Raw genomic sequence first — 20,446 nt, forward strand, 5'->3', positions numbered from 1 at the left:
GAAGTATTAAACTGCTTTGTTTGCGAGCTGTAAGGCCACTGTGAGTGGAGCAGTCCTTGGGTTTTGCTAAACTATGTCTTTAGAAGAAGACACTATTATAGCCTCAACTAAACCGGTGCTAGAACTGGACAAGCATTCTAGGATGGTTAGTTCTACTAAGTAACCAAACTACAGAATGAACAACTCCGAGCATAAACCCTTATTGTCTTATTGTCTGAGAATGTCTACGAAGAAACGAAAGCTAAGAGAGTTAACTTCGAAGACAAATCGACCGAATGACGAATTCCCAAAATTTATTGCTTAGGCTTGCATTAAGCCGTATTAGAGTAACTGTTTTCAATTCCCCTGTTGAAGCTTGGTTGATTCGTTTGACATCATTGTTATTCCTCTTAATCACATCGGCACCAAACACCTCACCAATGTATTACTACGGGTGTCGAAATGTGTCGAAACAATTGCAGCAATTTTAAATAATGTCATTCATTCAATTTTCCATTATCTATCTATTTATCCATCTCTATCTATCTGTCAATATATATATATATATATATATATATATATATATATATATATAATATATATATATATATATATATATATATATATATATATATATATATATATAGTGGAGACTCTCTTATATTTGTATATATATATATATAATCAAAATAAGCAACAGGACATCCAGAGGTAATGCAGTACGATCATTTCATTTCAAGCGGCTCCATTTAATTGAACAATGCAACCATTACATCAATTTAAATGCAGGGCAATCCTCAGCTGCATAAAGACGTAGAATTAGATTAAATTAAAACAGATGGACACATTAGTATAATTTTACCTGAAACCTCCAAGAAGGTAAGGAGACAGATAAAGAACATTCTGTCTTCACTTAAAAGCTATTAAGGTATTAAGCTATTAAGGAAGAAAGACTTGTTAGAGATCCAGCTTGTCACTGTCCGAAAATAAACCTTCCCTGTGTATGAGCGCCTGCGAAGAAGTGAAAACTAAGAGTCGGCCTCGATAGTAAATCTGATAGGAAGAGAATATGGAGCCCACTTACTCTATTTCTACCCGAAGTGAACATAAAGTCGCAAGAAATGGATAATGGTGGTTGTGTCTGAAGCTCTCGACTCCCAGTCGAAACGATGGGAATATCCATTCGTTCATTAAACAGTAGCAGTATATGAAGTATCATAAAATGAAATATGAAAAAGTAAATCTTATGAATTGAAAGCAAAACTTCATACGAAGTTTTACTCGCTGCAAATTAATAAAAATTACTGCATATTATGGAAAAGAAAGAAGCGTTTTAAAGAATATATTGGCAAGGATATAACTAAAAATGCGAAACATTTATTATATTAAAAATAAATTATAGAGAATTCGAAAACAATATTTCATGATGGAAGTTGTATTATTTATGAAATTGCAGACGTTAAACAATTTGTAGGAAAGTTGACATTAACGTGAAACTATGAGCAAGGTATTTTTATATGAACAATTAAGTATGGGGAACTTGAAAATAATAATTCTCGAACAAATTTGTTGATGGCAAAGACATACGCGGGAAAATGTAGAAAGCGAGCGATAATAAATGGATATTGAATTAAATGTATTGGTAATGTGAAAACAATTTGAAAGAAACATTAAATTTCAGATAGTATATATGGAAATACTGGTAATCTTGAGAGAGGATAATGAAGATAAAAGATGAGCGAGAGAGTACATTAAACAGGTATTATTATGTTAACGAAAATTTATATGTGACATGAGATAATAGAATTTGGAGGAAGCGTTAAGAGTGGGAATTATGCAATATCTAGTGAAATAATTACATCACGAAATATTCAGCAAGTGTATGTGTGTCACCCATGTTCCTCGCTTATTCAAGGCGTAAATTCTTAGCTTAAAAATCTCATATAGTATATGATTCTCATGTATGTATGTATGTATGTATGAATCTACTGCATTAAATTACAATGCAATAGAATGTTCCTTCATGACCCGTTCGGGTTGAATATCCAAATGTGCTTCGAATATCCAATCATAATGGTGAAACGTACGTAGGGACTAACAGTATAAACTTGTGTTTATCAAAATTTCCTCAACATTTGCTTTGTATTTCACAACGAGTAATACTACAATGCATAGTAGTTACTTAGCTACTGGAAGCGAACTGGATGACGATAATCTATGTGAAACTCTAAACTTCACAGTATATAGATAGATAGATAGATAGATAGATAGATAGATAGATAGATAGATAGATAGATAGATAGATAGATAGATAGATAGATAGATAGATAGATAGATTGATAGATAGATAGATAGATAGATAGATAGATAGATAGATAGATAGATAGATAGATAGATAGATAGATAGATAGATAGATAGATAGATAGATAGATAGATAGATAGATAGATAGATAGATGACGAATATCAGAAAAGTTTCTGGCTTTAAGGGTGTCGCGAAAGGCCTTGCTAGTTATTTTACAGAGCTTGAAAAAACTGAAGGACAGCTGCAATAAGTGTGTAAATCTGAGAAGGGAAATATGGTGAATAAAATCATAATTAACTAATCCTCCTGTAAATCCTTTTATATTAATGCCAGGAACTTTTCAGTCCCCGCACGTATATATATATATATATATATATATTATATATATATATATATATATATATGAAATATGATAAACAGGCGCAGGAGTAGCTGTGTGGTAAGTAGCTTGCTTACCAACCACATGTTCAGTCCCACTGCGTGGCACCTTAGGCAAGTGTCTTCTGCTATAGCCCCGGGCCGACCAATGCCTTGTGAGTGGATTTGGTAGACGGAAACTGAAAGAAGCCTGTCGTATATATGTATATATATATGTGTGTGTGTGTGTTTGTGTGTCTGTCCCCCTAGAATTGCTTGACAACGGATGCTGGTGTGTTTACGTCCCCGTCAATTAGCGGTTCGGCAAAAGAGACTGATAGAATAAGTACTGGGCTTACAAAGAATAAGTCCCGGGGTCGATTTGTTCGACTAAAGGCGGTGCTCCAGCATGGCCGCAGTCAAATGACTGAAACAAGTAAAAGAGTAAAAAGAGTATATACATAGTTTATGTGACAAGAATTTAGAAACTTTGGGAGGCATAAAGCAAATGGCTTTTAATGGTGGAACTCGAAGTAAATAAAGCTATGAAAATAGCGGGTCGATATTGGATTAAAGCAACCTTTGAATGGAAAAAGTTAAAGGTTGCACGTGTGACACGAACCTACATCTTCTGCAAACATGAGAGATGTTCTGCCATTGCAGCAAAGTGATGTTTTCATTCGTTGCATCCGCTTTAGAAATTTTTTCTTACAACCCAGAAATGTATATTCTTTGCATCATAAGAATGTAGAAACTTCGGGAAACACGAAATAAATCGTTTTTGACGGTGGAACATGAATAAGATGAAATTATTAAAAAAATAGCATTTAAATATCAGGTTAAAAAAATTCTTGCGAACGCTGCTCGAGTATTTTCGAGAATGTGCATGAAATTTCAATCAATATTAATATTTCTATAGAAGTGAAAATTTCCCAATTTATTAAGTAATTGGTACGTTTCAAATGTATTTACGTTCTTTTTCTTTTTATATATTTCAGGTCAAAGGTCATACAAAATCTGACCGACGGATATGACAGTGGAATTTCTCCTCATTTTGATCTAGGTGAGTGTTTCGCTTCTTGTTGCAACGTGGTTACCCTCAAACAATAATCAACACAGTATTCCATCGCCCTCTCACCGTTGATCACGTATCCGCCTTCTTGCTTCGTATTTGTTCGGTCATTAACTATTTCTTCTTCCCTTAAACTTTCGTCCAATCACTCGAACTCTGCATCACACCATCCTACCAAATTTCCCACCTTGATTTCCCTCGCATCTTCATCGAGTTTTTCCATCAGAATCGGCCGCAGTCTAAACTTACCCAATCTTCTTTCCTTGGCTGAGACCGTTTTGTTTGCATTACTAAAAGTATCTGATAGTCATTCACGCTGATCCGGCCCTGCACATGCACTTAATACCCTCTTTTTTTAACCGTACATGCATACATTCACACATTTCCCCACCCTTTTTCTACCCATGTACTCACACACACTTCATCATGCATGCTCCAACCCTACACTCCCATACTGCAATATCTTCCTCACACCACCTACATTATACCACTATACAATTATTCCCAACTACAGCATACACACACGTGGATCCGCATGGCTTAGTGGTTAGGGTGTTGGACGCATGATCGCAGGATTGTGGTTTCGATTCCTAGATCGAGCGACACGTTGTGTTCTTGAGCAAAACATTTCAGTTCACGTTGCTCAAGTCCACTCAACTGGTTAAAATGAGTTATCCTGCGACGGAACGGCGTCCCGTCCAAGCTGAAATATATGCGCTAGAGAAACTGGGAAACCGGCCCCTATGAGCCTACGAAGTAATGTGGACTAACCATTGCACACCCACACACCCACACACACACGATCTCAGCACCACCCACCGCCATCACCGATACACTCATACGTACTTCGTCATCAATTCACCGTACTTGCTCACACACAATAACGCTTTACTCACATCACCTACTAACATCATGTAGTATTCATATACTCACCGCATATACGCATGTGCGCATGCACACACACACACACACACACACACACACACACACACATTCGCCCATAATCTTCCAAATACACTAAACTCCTTATTTGATCAGACATGGATGCTCATAAACATATTTCGCAATACTTTGCAGCATTCAATTCTCCCTCGCTTCTCACACATACAAAAACATACTTCATTTCACTACACGTTTCCACCCTTATGACACTTATTTCCGTGCTGCAGCTTGCTTACTCACTCTTCTCTGCCGAAAAACAACTTCTTTACTCTCCTCTCTTCTAATCAACATCTTTTATCTTCCATTTTTTCCCTTTCTTCTTGTCTGCAAAAGAACAATTATCCGAAGCATCAGTTTCCGTCTCCTTTCCTCCACAGCCTTATTCCAATGACCTTGTACTTTTATTGTTTCGGGTGTGCTGTTCTCATTTCGTTTTTGTCTTTCTTTTTCACCTGATTTTCCTTCTGTATCACCTAGATTTTGAAAATTACATGTAGTGATTTCACTTACCAGAAAAAAAGAATGTCTTTAAAGAGTGTTCTCCAAACTGCTGACCCAATAAGCAATGAAACGTATCCCACCAGCTAGGATTCATCCCGTAATTTATTTTACTGTATTTCGTTTCAGTAATGCGTATATGCACATCGATCCGTTTACTTTCTATTCGTCGCCTACGTCCCACACAGCCGCACTGATCTACCACCCACTCACTAACTACAATACAGTCTTTGATATATTCAATTAATCAAATGTAAAATCAATGACTTCCTCTTATGTTGCTGGTTGCCGAGTTTTTTTCTTTCTCAGTTCATCACTCCGATGACTTTTCAAGCTCAGCGTCTTACCAGATGATAATACTGACCGCCATCTTAACGAAAGGGCAACCCCCCACCCGCCTCCATAAAGCTACTGGTTCTGCTGGAAAAAGCTGTCGAAACTATCATCTAGCACACCCTACTCTCATGGAAAAGTGACGACAGATTGAATGATGCAGTTCCTAATATACTGTGAATAAGAATTATGGTCATGGCTAGAACGTTTAGGATTACAGGTGCGCCCCAACAGGGCTGACCTGGGGCTAAATAATGACAACAGCTCTCACTTTCCTCATCTCTGATAGGGTTGTGCGGTGGATTTAAACAGCGGTCACTTTGAAAGCCGCTGCTGTAACTGGGTCAACAAAATTGGTGTCTGGTTTTTCATTTTATTCTCCAGATCAAAAGAAGGGTTACAACTCAGCATTTTATTAACGAAACTCGTTGATAATGGCTTGGCTTCAAATTTTGGCACAGGGCCAACAATTTCAGGGAAGGAGATTAAGTCGATTAATCATTTTATCGACCCCAGAGGGATGAAAGGCAAAGGCGACCTCGGTGGAATTTGAACTCAGAACGTAAAGACGGACGAAATACCTATTTCATTACTACCCACAAGGGGCTAAGCATAGAGGGGACAAACGAGGACAGACACACGGATTAAGTCGATTACATCGACCCCAGTGCGTAAGTGGTACTTATTTTATCGACCCCGAAAGGGTGAAAAGCAAAGCCGACCTCGGCGGAATTTGAACTCAGAACGTAGCGGCAGACGAAATACCGCTAAGCATTTCGCCGGGCGTGCTAACGTTTCTGCCAGCACGTCGGCGCGTTGGAAATGCTCATTAATGATACAATACTTTTACACTGCTTAATTATGAAATCTGTGTTTAGTGATGACATAAAGCGGATTAATGTGGAAGTTGGTGAGAAAATCAAGACGCAAAGTAATAAAGAATTCTTTCGACGCAATTGAGTAGCAATTGTGAGATGTCCCAGATATTATCAAATATAGTCGCGGACGTGGCTGTCTGGTTAAGAAACACGTATTTTACAACCACCTAGTTTCGGGTTCAGTCCCACCGCGCGGCACATTGGGTAAATGTCCTCCACGACAGTCCCATACCTTTTAATGCCTTACGAGAAAATTCGGTAGATGGAAACTGTGTGGAAGTCCATCGGATATATACATACATACATATATATATATATATATAATATATATATATATATATATAATATATATATATATAATATATATATATATATATATATGTATGTATGTATGTATGAATGTATGTATGTTGTGTATATATGTATGTATGTATGTATGTATGTATGTATGTATGAATGTATGTATGTATGTATGTATGTATGTATCTATGTGTGTATGCATAGGTGTCTGTATCTATACCTCTATATTTCAACTCCTCTCTCTCTCTCTCTCTTTCTTTATTTTTTTCTTTCCATATGCAGTTATTGATACAGTTGTGTGTATGCAAGCATGTATATGTGTGTATGCGCATGCGTAGATGGTGTGAGATAACTGGAGAATTAATATCAGTACATTCGGGGTATGCGAATATATAAGTACACGGATAGTCATGCATGCACGTGATTATACAAAATAATGTGGCGCGTGTGCATATATATATAATATATATATATATATATATATATATATATATATATTATATATATACATATATATAATATACGTATATACATATATACATATATACATATATATGCCACATATAACATATATATATATATATATATATACGTATATACATATATACATATATACATATATATGCACATATATACATATATATATATATATATATATATATATATATACGTATATACATATATACATATATACATATATATGCACATATATACATATATAATATATTTTGCAATTAAGGACAACTACTTAATAAGGAAAACTTAACAAGAAATTTACGCTATTTACGCTATTTTACATATATATATATATATATATATATACATATATATATATATACATATATATATATTTATGCATATATACATATATATATATATTTATGCATATATACATATCTATTTATATATATATATATACATATATACATATATATATTTATGCATATATACATACATATATATATATCCATATATATGCATATATATAAGCATATAGATATATATATATATATACATATGATTTATAAGTCGGTAATCGGGGTGGTTTATGTTGTTGGATGGGTGCACGGATTTCTAAAGCTTTGATAAGTAGTAGATGCTAAGATTAATATCAAAAGAAAGTGGCTGAGCAATTCAGCAGAGTAGACATAGTCAACTAAAATCATATCTGTGAAGTAGCCTGACATATTGATAGCTTAAGCTACCTTAATCTCAACACTGTTCGCTTCAGCACCTGCCCATACACACACAAACACACACTCACGCATACAGAGCGTTCTGGCTTTCAATGGAATTTATTATATCGGAGAGTTGCCGTTGCTTTTCTTTATATTTTATTTATGATGCTAGCTCAGCATTATATTGGGCGGTTCTGAGTAGCATAGATCTTGCTAGAATGTATTGATTTCTATCACATTCACACACATGTATGTATGAGTGTATGTGTGCGTGTGTGTGCGTACATATGTATACAAGTGTGTGTGTATGTGTGTGCATATATATATATATACATGTATATATATTTATATATACATATATATATGAACATATATGTGTGTGAGTTTTCATACATATGAATGTTTATATGTGTATGTATATATATATTATATATATATATGTTGTCTGCCTATCTATATATCTATCTATCTATCTATCAATCAATATATCTCTCTATCTATACATACATATGTATATATATATATATATAATATATATATATATATATATATATATATATAATATATATATATATATATATATATATATGTATACACATACACATATAAACATTCATATGTATGAAAACACACACACATATATGTGTATATATATATTTATATATATATATACGTATATATATATATATATATATATATATTATATATATATATATATATATATATATATATGCATACACATACACGCACACTTGTATATATATGTATATAAGAATGTATGTGTGTATTAAGGCCTGGCGAACGTTGTGTGTTTGCAAACGTAGAAAAGAACAAAGACTTCGTATATTTTTATGACAACCTGAAATTTCTTAAATAGTTGTTCTATGTTTCATGTTGCCGATCACTGAAACGATTTACAAGCCAAGCATCATAAAGGCAAATGAGCAATAATATTCGTGAGCACACAGAAATGATTAAATGTCACCGAGACTTGATTCGTTACCAAAACAAACGCTTCAAAATACATTACTCATTTATATAAGCACGTATAATACTCACATTACGTAATATATTTGTCTTCTGCCATGCCAAAGCATATATTTTCATGTCTTAAATAAAACACAAAAGCATGTTAAATGTTTGTTGTAAATATATATTTTTACTCATGATTTAGAACTAAATGCTTATTTTTCAAAATGTGACTGTATTTCAAGTCGGGGCAAATATATTACAGGGAACATTAATTATTTTTAACCAATGACTTTAAAATTTTCTTCAATAAATAACGATTGTAACGTTTAAAGAATTCACAAATGTCGATCTTTTGTTCAAAATTGCAAACGACTGTAGTAGAATGTTGCACTATTCTGATAGGCAAAGATTACATCGTCAGGAGCAATTAATGTATAAGTATACGTGTTCTAAAGTGAACCAATCGACTTTATAACTGTTAATGTTGCTCCTTTACACTCCAGATATATCTGGAAAATGAATAAGTGAGTATCTGAATGTGTATGTATGTTGCTAAAATGTGTTCGTAGGGATTTTCAGTAAGTCCTATATAGATTATGTTTCTCCCTTGTTTGCAAGTGAAACCTTAACTCGGTAAACTGTTTCAGAAAAACATGCCGTTGTGAAGATATATACTGGGGCTGTTGGAATTCATAAGAAGAAAGGGTTTTGCGTGTTTGTAGAGTGCAAGAGTCAATTTATTCTAGGTTCTCTTACTTGGATTTTCCCGTTCATACATTTCGACAATCCTCAGACATTTTTTTCTGGTAAAATAAATGTATCAGTCAGTATGTATGGTTGCATGTGGTGCGTGTTCGCGTGCTTGTGTATGCGTACGTATGTATGTGTGTTTGTGTGTGCGTGTGTGTGGGGGGGGGATGGATTGCTATGTCTATCGACGGCTTGATAAGCAGATAGTTAGTCAGACAGATAAATAGATACATAAATACACGCATACATTCATTCATACATACATAGATAGAAAACAAAGACAGATGGAGGTAGACCAACCGACGGACAGGCAGACAGTCAAACAGACAGAAGAACAGTTCGAGGGAAGACAAGGTAATGGGACAGCGAGCCCAAGTAGAAGCCGTGGGTTACAGCTAGAGACAGACATTACTAACCATAATGAAGGCGGCGAGCTGGCAGAAACGTCAGCACGCCGGGCGAAATGCGTAGCCATATTTCGTCTGCCATAACGTTCTGAGTTCAAATTCCGCCAAGGTCGATTTTGCTTTTCATCTTTTCGGAGTCGATAAATTAAGTACCAGTTACGCACTGGGGTCGATATAATCGACTTAATCCGTTTGTCTGTCCTTGTTTGTCCCCTCTATGTTCAGCCCCTTGTGGGTAATAAAGAAACAAATTACTAACCATAAGCAAACGTAATTATATTTCCCTTACGAATGGGAAAAATATTCCTATTTGTCGAGTTTTGCCGAATAAACTTTTCACCGTTCCTTTCAAACCCATTTTTTATATTTCATATTCAATACTGGTCGGTGTTCCGCTACCAGCGTATTTCAATGGGAATGTCTGACTTCTTTTAATGAACACTGAATAGATATTATCCACTTCATTTACATATACTTATGTGTGTGTGTGTGTGTGTGTGTGTGTGTGCAATGCAAATAGATAGATAGATAGATAGATAGATAGATAGATAGATAGATAGATAGATAGATAGATAGATAGATAGATAGATAGATAGATAGATATGTGTGAATCCACGTATGAATGTACATGTATATATATATTTTTTTGTTGGTATGTATATCTATGTGTGTGTATACAAATAAATACATATGTATGTATGTGTGTATATGTATATAGATAGATAGATAGATAGATAGATAGATAGATAGATAGATAGATATAGATAGATAGATAGATAGATAGATAAATAGATAGATAAATAGATAGACTGATAGATATTTACACACATATATACATTCACATATATACATACATAGAGAGAGAGGGGGAGGAGGAGGAGGAGGAGGAGAGGGTAGAGTAAGAGAAAGGGATTCTGAGCAAATGTTTCTATATTTTTCATTCGGTTTCTTGCCATTGACTCCAATAAATAAGAAAAATAATAATTTGTTGGGTATTTTTTTTCTTTTTAAATTCTAAGCAAAACAAATCTCTTTTTTTAATGTCTTTCCTCGATTTCTGTTCTTTTTTAACCCAAGGGAATATATTTTCAGATTTGACCGTTTGATAGCATGAATCATGTTATACACACACACACACACACGCGCGCGCGCGCGCGCGCGCGCGCGCACACACACACACATAGACATACGCATACGCACACATACATATATTTTATATATATATAATTTTTTACTCATTCAGTTGTTTCTTCGCGTACACTTTCACAGTTGAATATATACACACGGGCATTCATAGATATACATACATATACACACACACACATATATATATATGCATAAATGCACACACACACACAGATACAGAGAGATGTTCAAAGAAACGGACAGACAAACGCGCAGACAGACAGTGGAATCGTAGCTGAATGCCAGAATAGCAGCATCTTATAGCTTCATATTCGAGGCTCCGATGAAGCTACAGTATGTTATTCAGGCACTCCACTAACAGTCCACTTCTCCTTATAGCAGAAACACCTGTTTTTTCTGTCTCCTCTCTTTTTCTTCCTACCGCTCTACACTCGTTTAACACTTTGTTCTAAAACATACGTATGCTGAATTCTACACCAGGTTATTGGTCTCTCGATGCCTAAATGGTATATATATATATTATATATAATATATATATAATATAATATATAGAGAGAGAGAGAGAGAGAGAGAAGAGAGAGAGAGAGAGGATAGATAATATATAATGTATATGTGTATATACATATATCTTAAAATGTGACCTCGTGTGTACCGTTTTTTTCCTCTGTCTTCCCTTCTCTGGATCTTTCCTTCTCCTATGTTTCCGACGAAGAGCTCCGCTCAAAACGTTAAACCCTCCTTCTTTCCTTTTTTCCTGAGCGTCCAATAATACTATATTTGTTCCACGTCCTCGCGTTGTTGTGTTTTTTTGTGCTTTCTTGTTTGGATTAACTTTATATATATACATATATATATATAATGTATATACACACAAACGCACGCGCATACACACACACACACACATATGTGTGTATGTATATATAGATATATAAATATAAATATATATATATATATATATATATATATATATATATATATATATATATATATATATATATATATATATATATATATATATATATAAGCATTTACAGAGATAGAAAATAAATAGATAGAGAGATAGATAGATAGATAGATAGATAGAAGATAGATAGATAGATAGATAGATAGATAGATAGATAGATAGATAGATAGATAGATAGAGAGAATGTGTGAATCCACGTATGAATGTACATGTATATATATATATATATGTGTGTGTGTGATTATGTATTCATATGTATGTGTATACACATACCACACACACTTATTTTTATATTAAATTCTATATGTATGATGTTATTGCGGGACATTTTTCTTCTTTTTTTTTTTGAAATTCATGAGTTTCTGATTGAGCGGGCTTTACTTTCTCTTTGACAAGTGACTTCTGATGCCGGTAGGGAAGTCTCTCTACGTATCTGCTTTATGTATGCGTGAGAAACTCTCCGACAACATAATCCTCCGTTTGCATAGCGAAAGAAATTAATATTGGATTGAAGATGTATAAATGGCCCTGTTTGCATCCTGAATATATTTGCAATCATAAATATCTTGTTAGCGTTGATGGTATTCGTAAGCAGCAGCTATAAGTATAGCCATACATGTGTATGTGTGTGTGTGTGTGTGTGTGTGTGAACATATATGTGTGTCTATGCATCGAGGTATATATACTTACGTATATCTACATATCCATAATCAGTTGTCAAAGAGAAAGTAAAGCCTCTTCAATCAGAAACTCACGATTTAAAAAAACAAAAGTCCTGCAATAACTTCATACATATATAATTTCACATAAAAAATGAGTATCTGTGTGCGTGTGTGTGTGTATGTGTATATGTACATATATATTATATGTATATGTATCTATATATATATATATATATATATATAGTTGTGTGTGTGTGTGTATTATATATATGTATATGTACATGAGTACTCTTTTTTTCCACCTTGTTTCACATTTATGTGCTTACTCAGTTATATATATATATGTGTGTGTGTGTGTGTGTGTTTGTATACATATATATATATATATATATACAGAGAGAGAGAGAAAGATAGATAGGCAGACAGACAGACAGGCAGACAGACAGACAGATACATACATACATACATACATACATACATACATACATACATACATACATACATACATACATACATACATACATACATACATACATACATACATGGTGGCTGCCTCCTCGTTATCGAGTATGACCATTGCACGAAGCTTAATCAATGTTGTTATCGTGCAATGCCTGTGCAAGAAGATTTTTTTTAAAGTGAGGAAAGGCTGTGCACTGAGTCAATCCCACTCACTAAGCAACAGCAGCCATAATCCGAAAAGAAGAACAAGCCAACATCATCGGTAACATACATACATACATACATACATACATACATACATACATACAAAAAAACCCTGTTGAAATTTCAATGAAGGAGCCTTGGATCTAGATTAGAGACCGGTTCTTTCTCTATTATCAAAAACCCTTGAAATAAAACTGAATAATGGCATACATACACATACGTACGTATATTTTCCCCATAAGCCACATGAAGAAAGCTAAAGCCGCAGACTCGATACTTCAGTACCAAAAACCCTACTCAATTACAAAGGTTGAGCTGAGTGAAATTTCTCACCAACGGCTGTAAGAATAAACGAAAGAAAGCCACATCTTCCCAATACTGAAACATGCAAGTCATTGCCTATATAATCCATTGTATTGTACACTGTAATTAAGTGCGTTCTTGTGTGTTTTCTTCGTGTGTCCAGTCTACCGTAGTGATTATTGAGCAAGCTCCTGTGACAAACGGCTAAGAAAACTATATTATAAACGGGCCATGTTTGAAGCTTTCTTAGTGACATTAAGACCTCTTACTCTATTAGGCGTTGCTAGAGTTTCAAATTAAATTAACAAGTAAAGATAGATCATATAATTGTCTTTTGCTTTTAGTTGCTAATCAAATGTTACGGTCTTTGGCAGTTCTTTGCAAATTTTATTGGATTTCGTTGAAGGTGACTCGCTGAAGTAGTGTACGAATACGTATCGTTGTGATTGTACGTGTTTTGTATTCTGGTGTGCGTGTGTGTGTGTGTGTGTGTGTGTGTGTGTGTGTGTGTGTGTGTGTGTGTGTCTGTGTCTGTGTGTCTGTGTGTGTCTGTGTGTGTATGTGTGTGTCTGTGTCTGTGTGTGTGCGTGCGTTACTGTGTCCTTCCATGATGAGCTATGTGTGTGTTTATTAGCGTTTCTACGTTGGTGATGCTATTTTTTGTGTATATGTGTGTGTATTTGTGTATTTAAGTGTATGTGTTTACGTTAGAGCTGATTAGTGAAAAGGAGGTGGAAATGTGTATTGTGTTCTCTGTAAAGATAATTGGATGTCATTGTGTACGAAGTCCCTAATCAGTGGATGCGGCAGTGTTTGCGTATGTCCCCATACGCGGGTGTATATGCATAATGCTCGCCTGTGTCTGTATATGTACAACTATATGTACGTGCGTATGTGTGTGTGTATGTGTCTGTGTGTGTTCGTGAATCTATAAATGCGTGTACCTACATAGTAATGTATACACATATGTAAGTATGTATATATATATATATATATATCTGCTTCTGTGTATGAGGGTATATATGTGGTTACGTGCTACATCTCATATTTATTTCTATTTCCCATAACAAGATAAGAACTGATGAATAACTAATTAACAAAGGCCATTTTTGTAATCAATTAAATCGAGATAACTGACTATTCTAGAAAATTCTTTGATAAGCGAAAGCCACAAGTAATGCAATGTTGGCACAGAGACTAGAGCACCTTCCAGTTTCTGATTTCAACCTTCGCCAAAGTAGATGACCGAGATTTTTATCGTCCAGTTTTGGTCATAGAATTAGAAGCAGGAAAGCTTTGCTGACATTTCAATTTCTATCGCATCCTCTAAAGTTTGCACGAAAACTTAAATGCAATTACACGAACTCGGAACGTAAAGGATTGTACTTCAATATCTTAAAGCATTTTTCCGATACACTACCAATAACGATACTAACAACAACAACAACAACAACAACAACGCCTTAACAATAATAATAACAACTATACTGGTTTCAATTTTTGGCACAAGTCCATCAATTTCGGGGGAGGAGACAGCGATTACATCGATTCAGTGTTTAAATGGTATTTATTTTAACATACCAAAAAGATGAAAAGCAAAGTCGACCTCCACGAAATTAGAACTCAAAACGTTAAGTCGGTCGGAAGAAATGCTGCTAAGCATTTTGTCCGGTGCGTTTACGATTCTTCCAGCTCGTCGTCTTGATAATATTGATTTCAAATTTTTGGCACAAGACCAGCAATTTTAGGGGCGAGGTTAAGTCGATTAAATCGATCCCAGTGCTCACCTAGTACTTATTTTATCGACCCCATAGAGATGAAAGGCAAAGTCGACCTCAGCAGAATTTGATCTCAGAATATAAGGACCGACGAAATATTGCTAAGCATTTTGCCTGGCATGCTAATGATTCTGCCAGCTCGCCGCCTTAACAATAACAACAACAACAACAACAATAATAATAATAATAATAATAATAATAATAATAATAATAATAATAATAATTAAAAATTAAAGACTCCGCCGGTTACGACGACGAGGGTCCCAGCTGATACGATCAACGGAACAGCTTGCTCGTGCAAATGGCTGAGCATTCCACAGACACGTGTACCCTTAACGTAGTTCTCGGGGATAATCAGCGTGACACAGAGAGTGACAAGGCTGACCCTTTGAAATACAAGTACAACTCATTTTTGCCAGCTGAGTGGACTGGAGCAACGTGAAATAAAGTGTCTTGCTCAAGGACACAACGCGTCGCCGGGAATCGAACTCACAACCTTACGATCATGAGCCGAATGCCCTAACCACTAAGCCACGCGCCCTCACAATAATAATAATAATAATAATAATAATAATAATAACCATAGATGTAAGAGCAGCAACGGAAACAACAATAATATAACAATTGTAATAATGTTTGTAGGCAGAAAATCGCCGATTTAGAGAAGAGGAGGATTTAGTCAATTCAAACGACACCTGCAATTCACTGCTTCTTACATAATCAACTCCGAAAAGATGAAACGCAGTGCCGACTTCAGGTGGATTTGTAGTCAGAGCATCACTAAATAGCATATGACATCCATTGCCCGTAAACTAGTTGTTAATATTAGCTTTGGCAGTTTCTGATTCCTTGAATGTAAAAGAAAGCGAAGATGAGTAGGAAGAGCCAAAGAAATGGTAATAAATAGAGATCTGGAGAAAGTGGGGGAGGCGTTGGGGGGGGACCTGCAATCATAATTCTGAGTCTCAAAGGTTTGGCGGATGAAACTCTCAGAAGAGGAAAGATAACAAATGAAAGAGTATTGGAACAAACGAGTTAGTCAGGAAGTTTGCATCAACAACATCACAAGCAATAGCATGAATATCAAGGGAAAGAGGGCAGCAACAAGAACAACATCATCAACAATAACAACAATTACAATTGCTAGAAAAGCAGAAGATGCAAAGAAAAATTACACAAGAGCGGAATCCACAACAGCGACATCCAAAACAGGGGCATCCAAAACAGCGGCATCCAGAACAGCGGCATCCAAAACAGCGGCATCGACAATAGCAGTATCTATAACAGCTGCACCCACAATAACGGCATCCACAACAGCGGCATTCCACAACAGCAACTGTAACAATAACCCTACACAATTTCACGGTTGGAATTGCATATCTAAGACTACATACACCAATGTATACCCCACCTCCCCTTCCTCTTCCTCCGTCCCTTTTCTATCCTTCTTTTTCTGCAAGACAGTGTTTGTGAGAGTAAATCAGAGGACAAACTTGCCTGCCATTTCTCGCACATCAAGCAAGCAGTAGGCTCTCCTTTTTTAGTCCTTCTTATATTGGTTACTAACATACGAAATACGAGGGTGATTCAAAAAGTAATACCATTTTGTTTAGGACAGCTATAATCACCAACACAGGAACATGTATCATACATCAAAATGAAGCTGGTCCTCTGTGGATCACATCCCTATTTCTCAGCATAGTTACCGTTTCTCTCAATAGCAATGTTCCACCTTCAAATGAGAGCATCTATCCCTGCTTTGTAAAATTCTGTTGACTGCTCTTTGAGCCACTTCTTCACTACAGTTTTCACTTCCTCATCACTTAACTATCATCTTTTTGGCCCCATGAAAGGGGGTTTGAGAGGCAAACATTATTCCAGTGACGAGGATGTGAAAACTGTAGTGAAGAAGTGGCTCTTGTCACTTCACGTTTTGACGTGTTTCGATTCCGATATTCTTCAGCCTCTTAAAAAACAGCAGAGGAACTATTTCTCGCCTTTGTGTTCCACAATCTCTCGACCTCTCTCACTAGGTCCTCATGTTTCTCAATATTCTCCAATTTCTTGATATTCACACTACTATTATACGGTATTGCAAATTTATAGTCTTACACAGTCTCTCTCCCTCTCCCTCTCTCTCTCTCTCTCTCTATCTATCTATCTCTCCCCCTCTCTCAAATCATATATTGTCTCTTTGCCTCAAGACCCTTTCAGAAATTAGGTTCTTACACTGTTTTCCTGTCTCTACAATCATACCTCGTTTCCCTACTTCAATAGAATTGCAAATTTATTATCTTACATGGTTTTGTTTTTTCTTTTTCTTCCGTCCACTACGATTATATCGGGTCGAACTCACAACCTAATAGTCGTAAGATCGGCGCTCTAACCACTGAGCCATGCGCCTTAATAATAATAATAATAATAATAATAATAATAATAATAATAATAATAATAATAATAATAATGATGATGATGATGATGATGATGATGATGATGATGATGATAATGATAATAATGATAATATAATAATAATAATAATAATAATAATAATAATAATAATAATAATACCAAAACAATAAAGTTTGCTTATTGATCGACATGAGCATCCCCTGTGATCAAAATATCTCAGCAAAAGAGTTTGACAAGCTCAGAAAATATAAAGACCTACTCATTGAAATTGAGAAAATGTGGCATCTCAAGGCGGTTACAATACCAGTGATCGTAGGAGCACTAGAAATGATCAAGAAGGGAACCGAAAATTATATGAGAATGATCCCTGGTTTACCATCCCTGCAAGAAGTGCAAAAGATTCTCTTAACTGGTACATCACACGTATTGAGAAGAGCATTGTCGCTGTGAGAACTATTACTACCCATGTATTTTAATTTAACTTAGAAAAAAAAAATGAACGAACTATTGAGTTTAGTTTAATGGCCTACCAATGTATACTATGAGTTTCTTTGCCCTAGGAGTCGGGAAGACACTCGGCAAGAAATGGAAGCAAATTTGAAAGAAGAAAAAAAAAGAAATAATAATAATAATAATGTTCCAGTATAAACCGCTCTTTATGATGCTCCAACCATACCAGTTTTAACAAATTTATTCAAAGGATTTTTTTTCTTTTTTTTTCCGGTTGAGTTTTCTTCCGTAACGTTTTCAAGAAAGAGAGGATTTTTGAAAACACGCAGTCTTCTCTAATCCAAAAGGCACAGGATTTTTTCCCCAGCCCTTGTCTGTATGTTATCAGACATCTATTAATAAAAAAAAATGTCAACAACAGTGTTGACATTTAGAGACAGAAGAACAGCGCCAGAGACAATATTGGTGATGCTGGTTGCGATTCGCCAGATTCTGTCGGTTACCTAGGAGATGAATGCGTGGTTTTATCCGAACACGAAAATTGTTTCAGTGATACCATCACCACCACCAACAACAACAACAAAAAAAAACAACACAGCCGTGAACAATAATAACGAAAACAACAATAGCAATAAGAAGAACAACACTAACAGCCCAACAATAATGAGTGGTAACATCAGCAACAACAACAGCAACAACAATAGCAGCAACAATAACAACGATAAGAAGACTAACAACAACACTTCTTTTGTTGTTTTTTGTGTGTTTTGTTTTGGGCTTTTTTTGTTTTTGTTCAATAAAAAGATTTACCGGATCTGCGAGTCTCAAAGGAGAACAATAGTGACGGCAATAAGAACGACGAGGAAAATGAGGAAAAAGAGAATGAAAACGAAGAAAGAAAGAAAGAAAGAAAGAAAACGAAGAAAGAAAACGAAGAAAGAAAGAAAGAAAGAAAGAAAATGAAGAAAGAAAGAAAGAAAGAAAGAAAGGAAAAAAGAAAGAAAACGAAGAAAGAAAGAAAGAAAACGAAGAAAGAAAGAAAGAAAACGAAGAGAGAAAACGAAGAAACAAAAGAAAGAAAGAAAGAAAGAAAGAAAGAAAGAAAACGAAGAAAGAAAGGAAGAAAGAAAGAAAGGAAGAAAGAGAATAACGACGATGACAGCGCCACCGTCGTTATAAACGATGTTTCCGTTATTGCTGCGGGAATTAAATAAGCCGTTCACCCCCAGCATTCTAGCAACTGTCAGCACCACCACCAAAATCAATATTTCTACTACCACCGAGATCACTACTACATCCATGTTTGTCGTCGGAACCAACAACAACAACAGCTGCAGCAGCAGCAGCAACAACAACAACAGTTGCTTTAACAGCTCTGAGAACCCAGCCCCTTTGCAAATGGTTCGCAGATGTAATTCAAAAGAATAGTTCTAGACGAAGAATATACAAACTTGAGAGAAACTCCCAAAGCCTGTCCAAAGAGATGACGGGAGAAGCAAACTAGCAAAGCGTTAGACCTTCTAGAAGAAACGAAAACAATGATAATATTCTTTTCTACTCTAGGCACAAGGCTCGAAATTTTTGGAGAAGGAGGCAGTCGATTAGATCGATCACAGTACGCAACTGGTACTTAATTTATCGACCCCGAAAAGATGAAAGGCAAAGTCGACCTCGGCGGAATTTGAATTCAGAACGTAGCGGCAGACGAAATACCTATTTCTTTACTACCCACAAGGGGCTAAACACAGAGAGGACAAACAAGGACAGACAAACGGATTAAGTCGATTATATCGACCCCAGTACGTAACTGGTACTTAATTTATCGACCCCGAAAGGATGAAAGGCAAAGTCGACCTCGGCGGAATTTGAACTCAGAGCGTAGCGGCAGACGAAATGCTATCTGTTTTCTCTCCACATTCTTTTCTGTAAAAGAGCGTAAGCTCGAAACGTCAAATACTCTTCTATTTTTCCTGAGCCTCAAATTAATACACCTTGTTTGTTTTTCCCTCGTTTGTCTCTTTCTTTGTTTGTTTTTTTTATTCAATATTTATCCTCAACTGGTACTTATTTCATACGAATTCTAATTGGCGTACTTTGA

At 35.5% G+C, this 20,446-nt stretch overlaps 1 protein-coding gene across 1 annotated transcript in view; it reads left to right on the forward strand.

Moving 5' to 3' along the window:
• LOC115218542 (glycine receptor subunit alpha-1-like) overlaps positions 1 to 20,446 on the forward strand; it is a 355,807-nt gene that overhangs the window by 309,913 nt on the left and 25,448 nt on the right. The window contains exon 6 of the mRNA XM_029788418.2: positions 3,639 to 3,703. Within this exon, the coding sequence (XP_029644278.1) occupies positions 3,639 to 3,703 (65 nt within the window). The remainder of the gene's footprint in view (positions 1 to 3,638; positions 3,704 to 20,446) is intronic.

The sequence above is a fragment of the Octopus sinensis genome, linkage group LG13, assembly GCF_006345805.1.
Source record: "Octopus sinensis linkage group LG13, ASM634580v1, whole genome shotgun sequence".
NCBI lineage: Eukaryota > Metazoa > Mollusca > Cephalopoda > Octopoda > Octopodidae > Octopus > Octopus sinensis.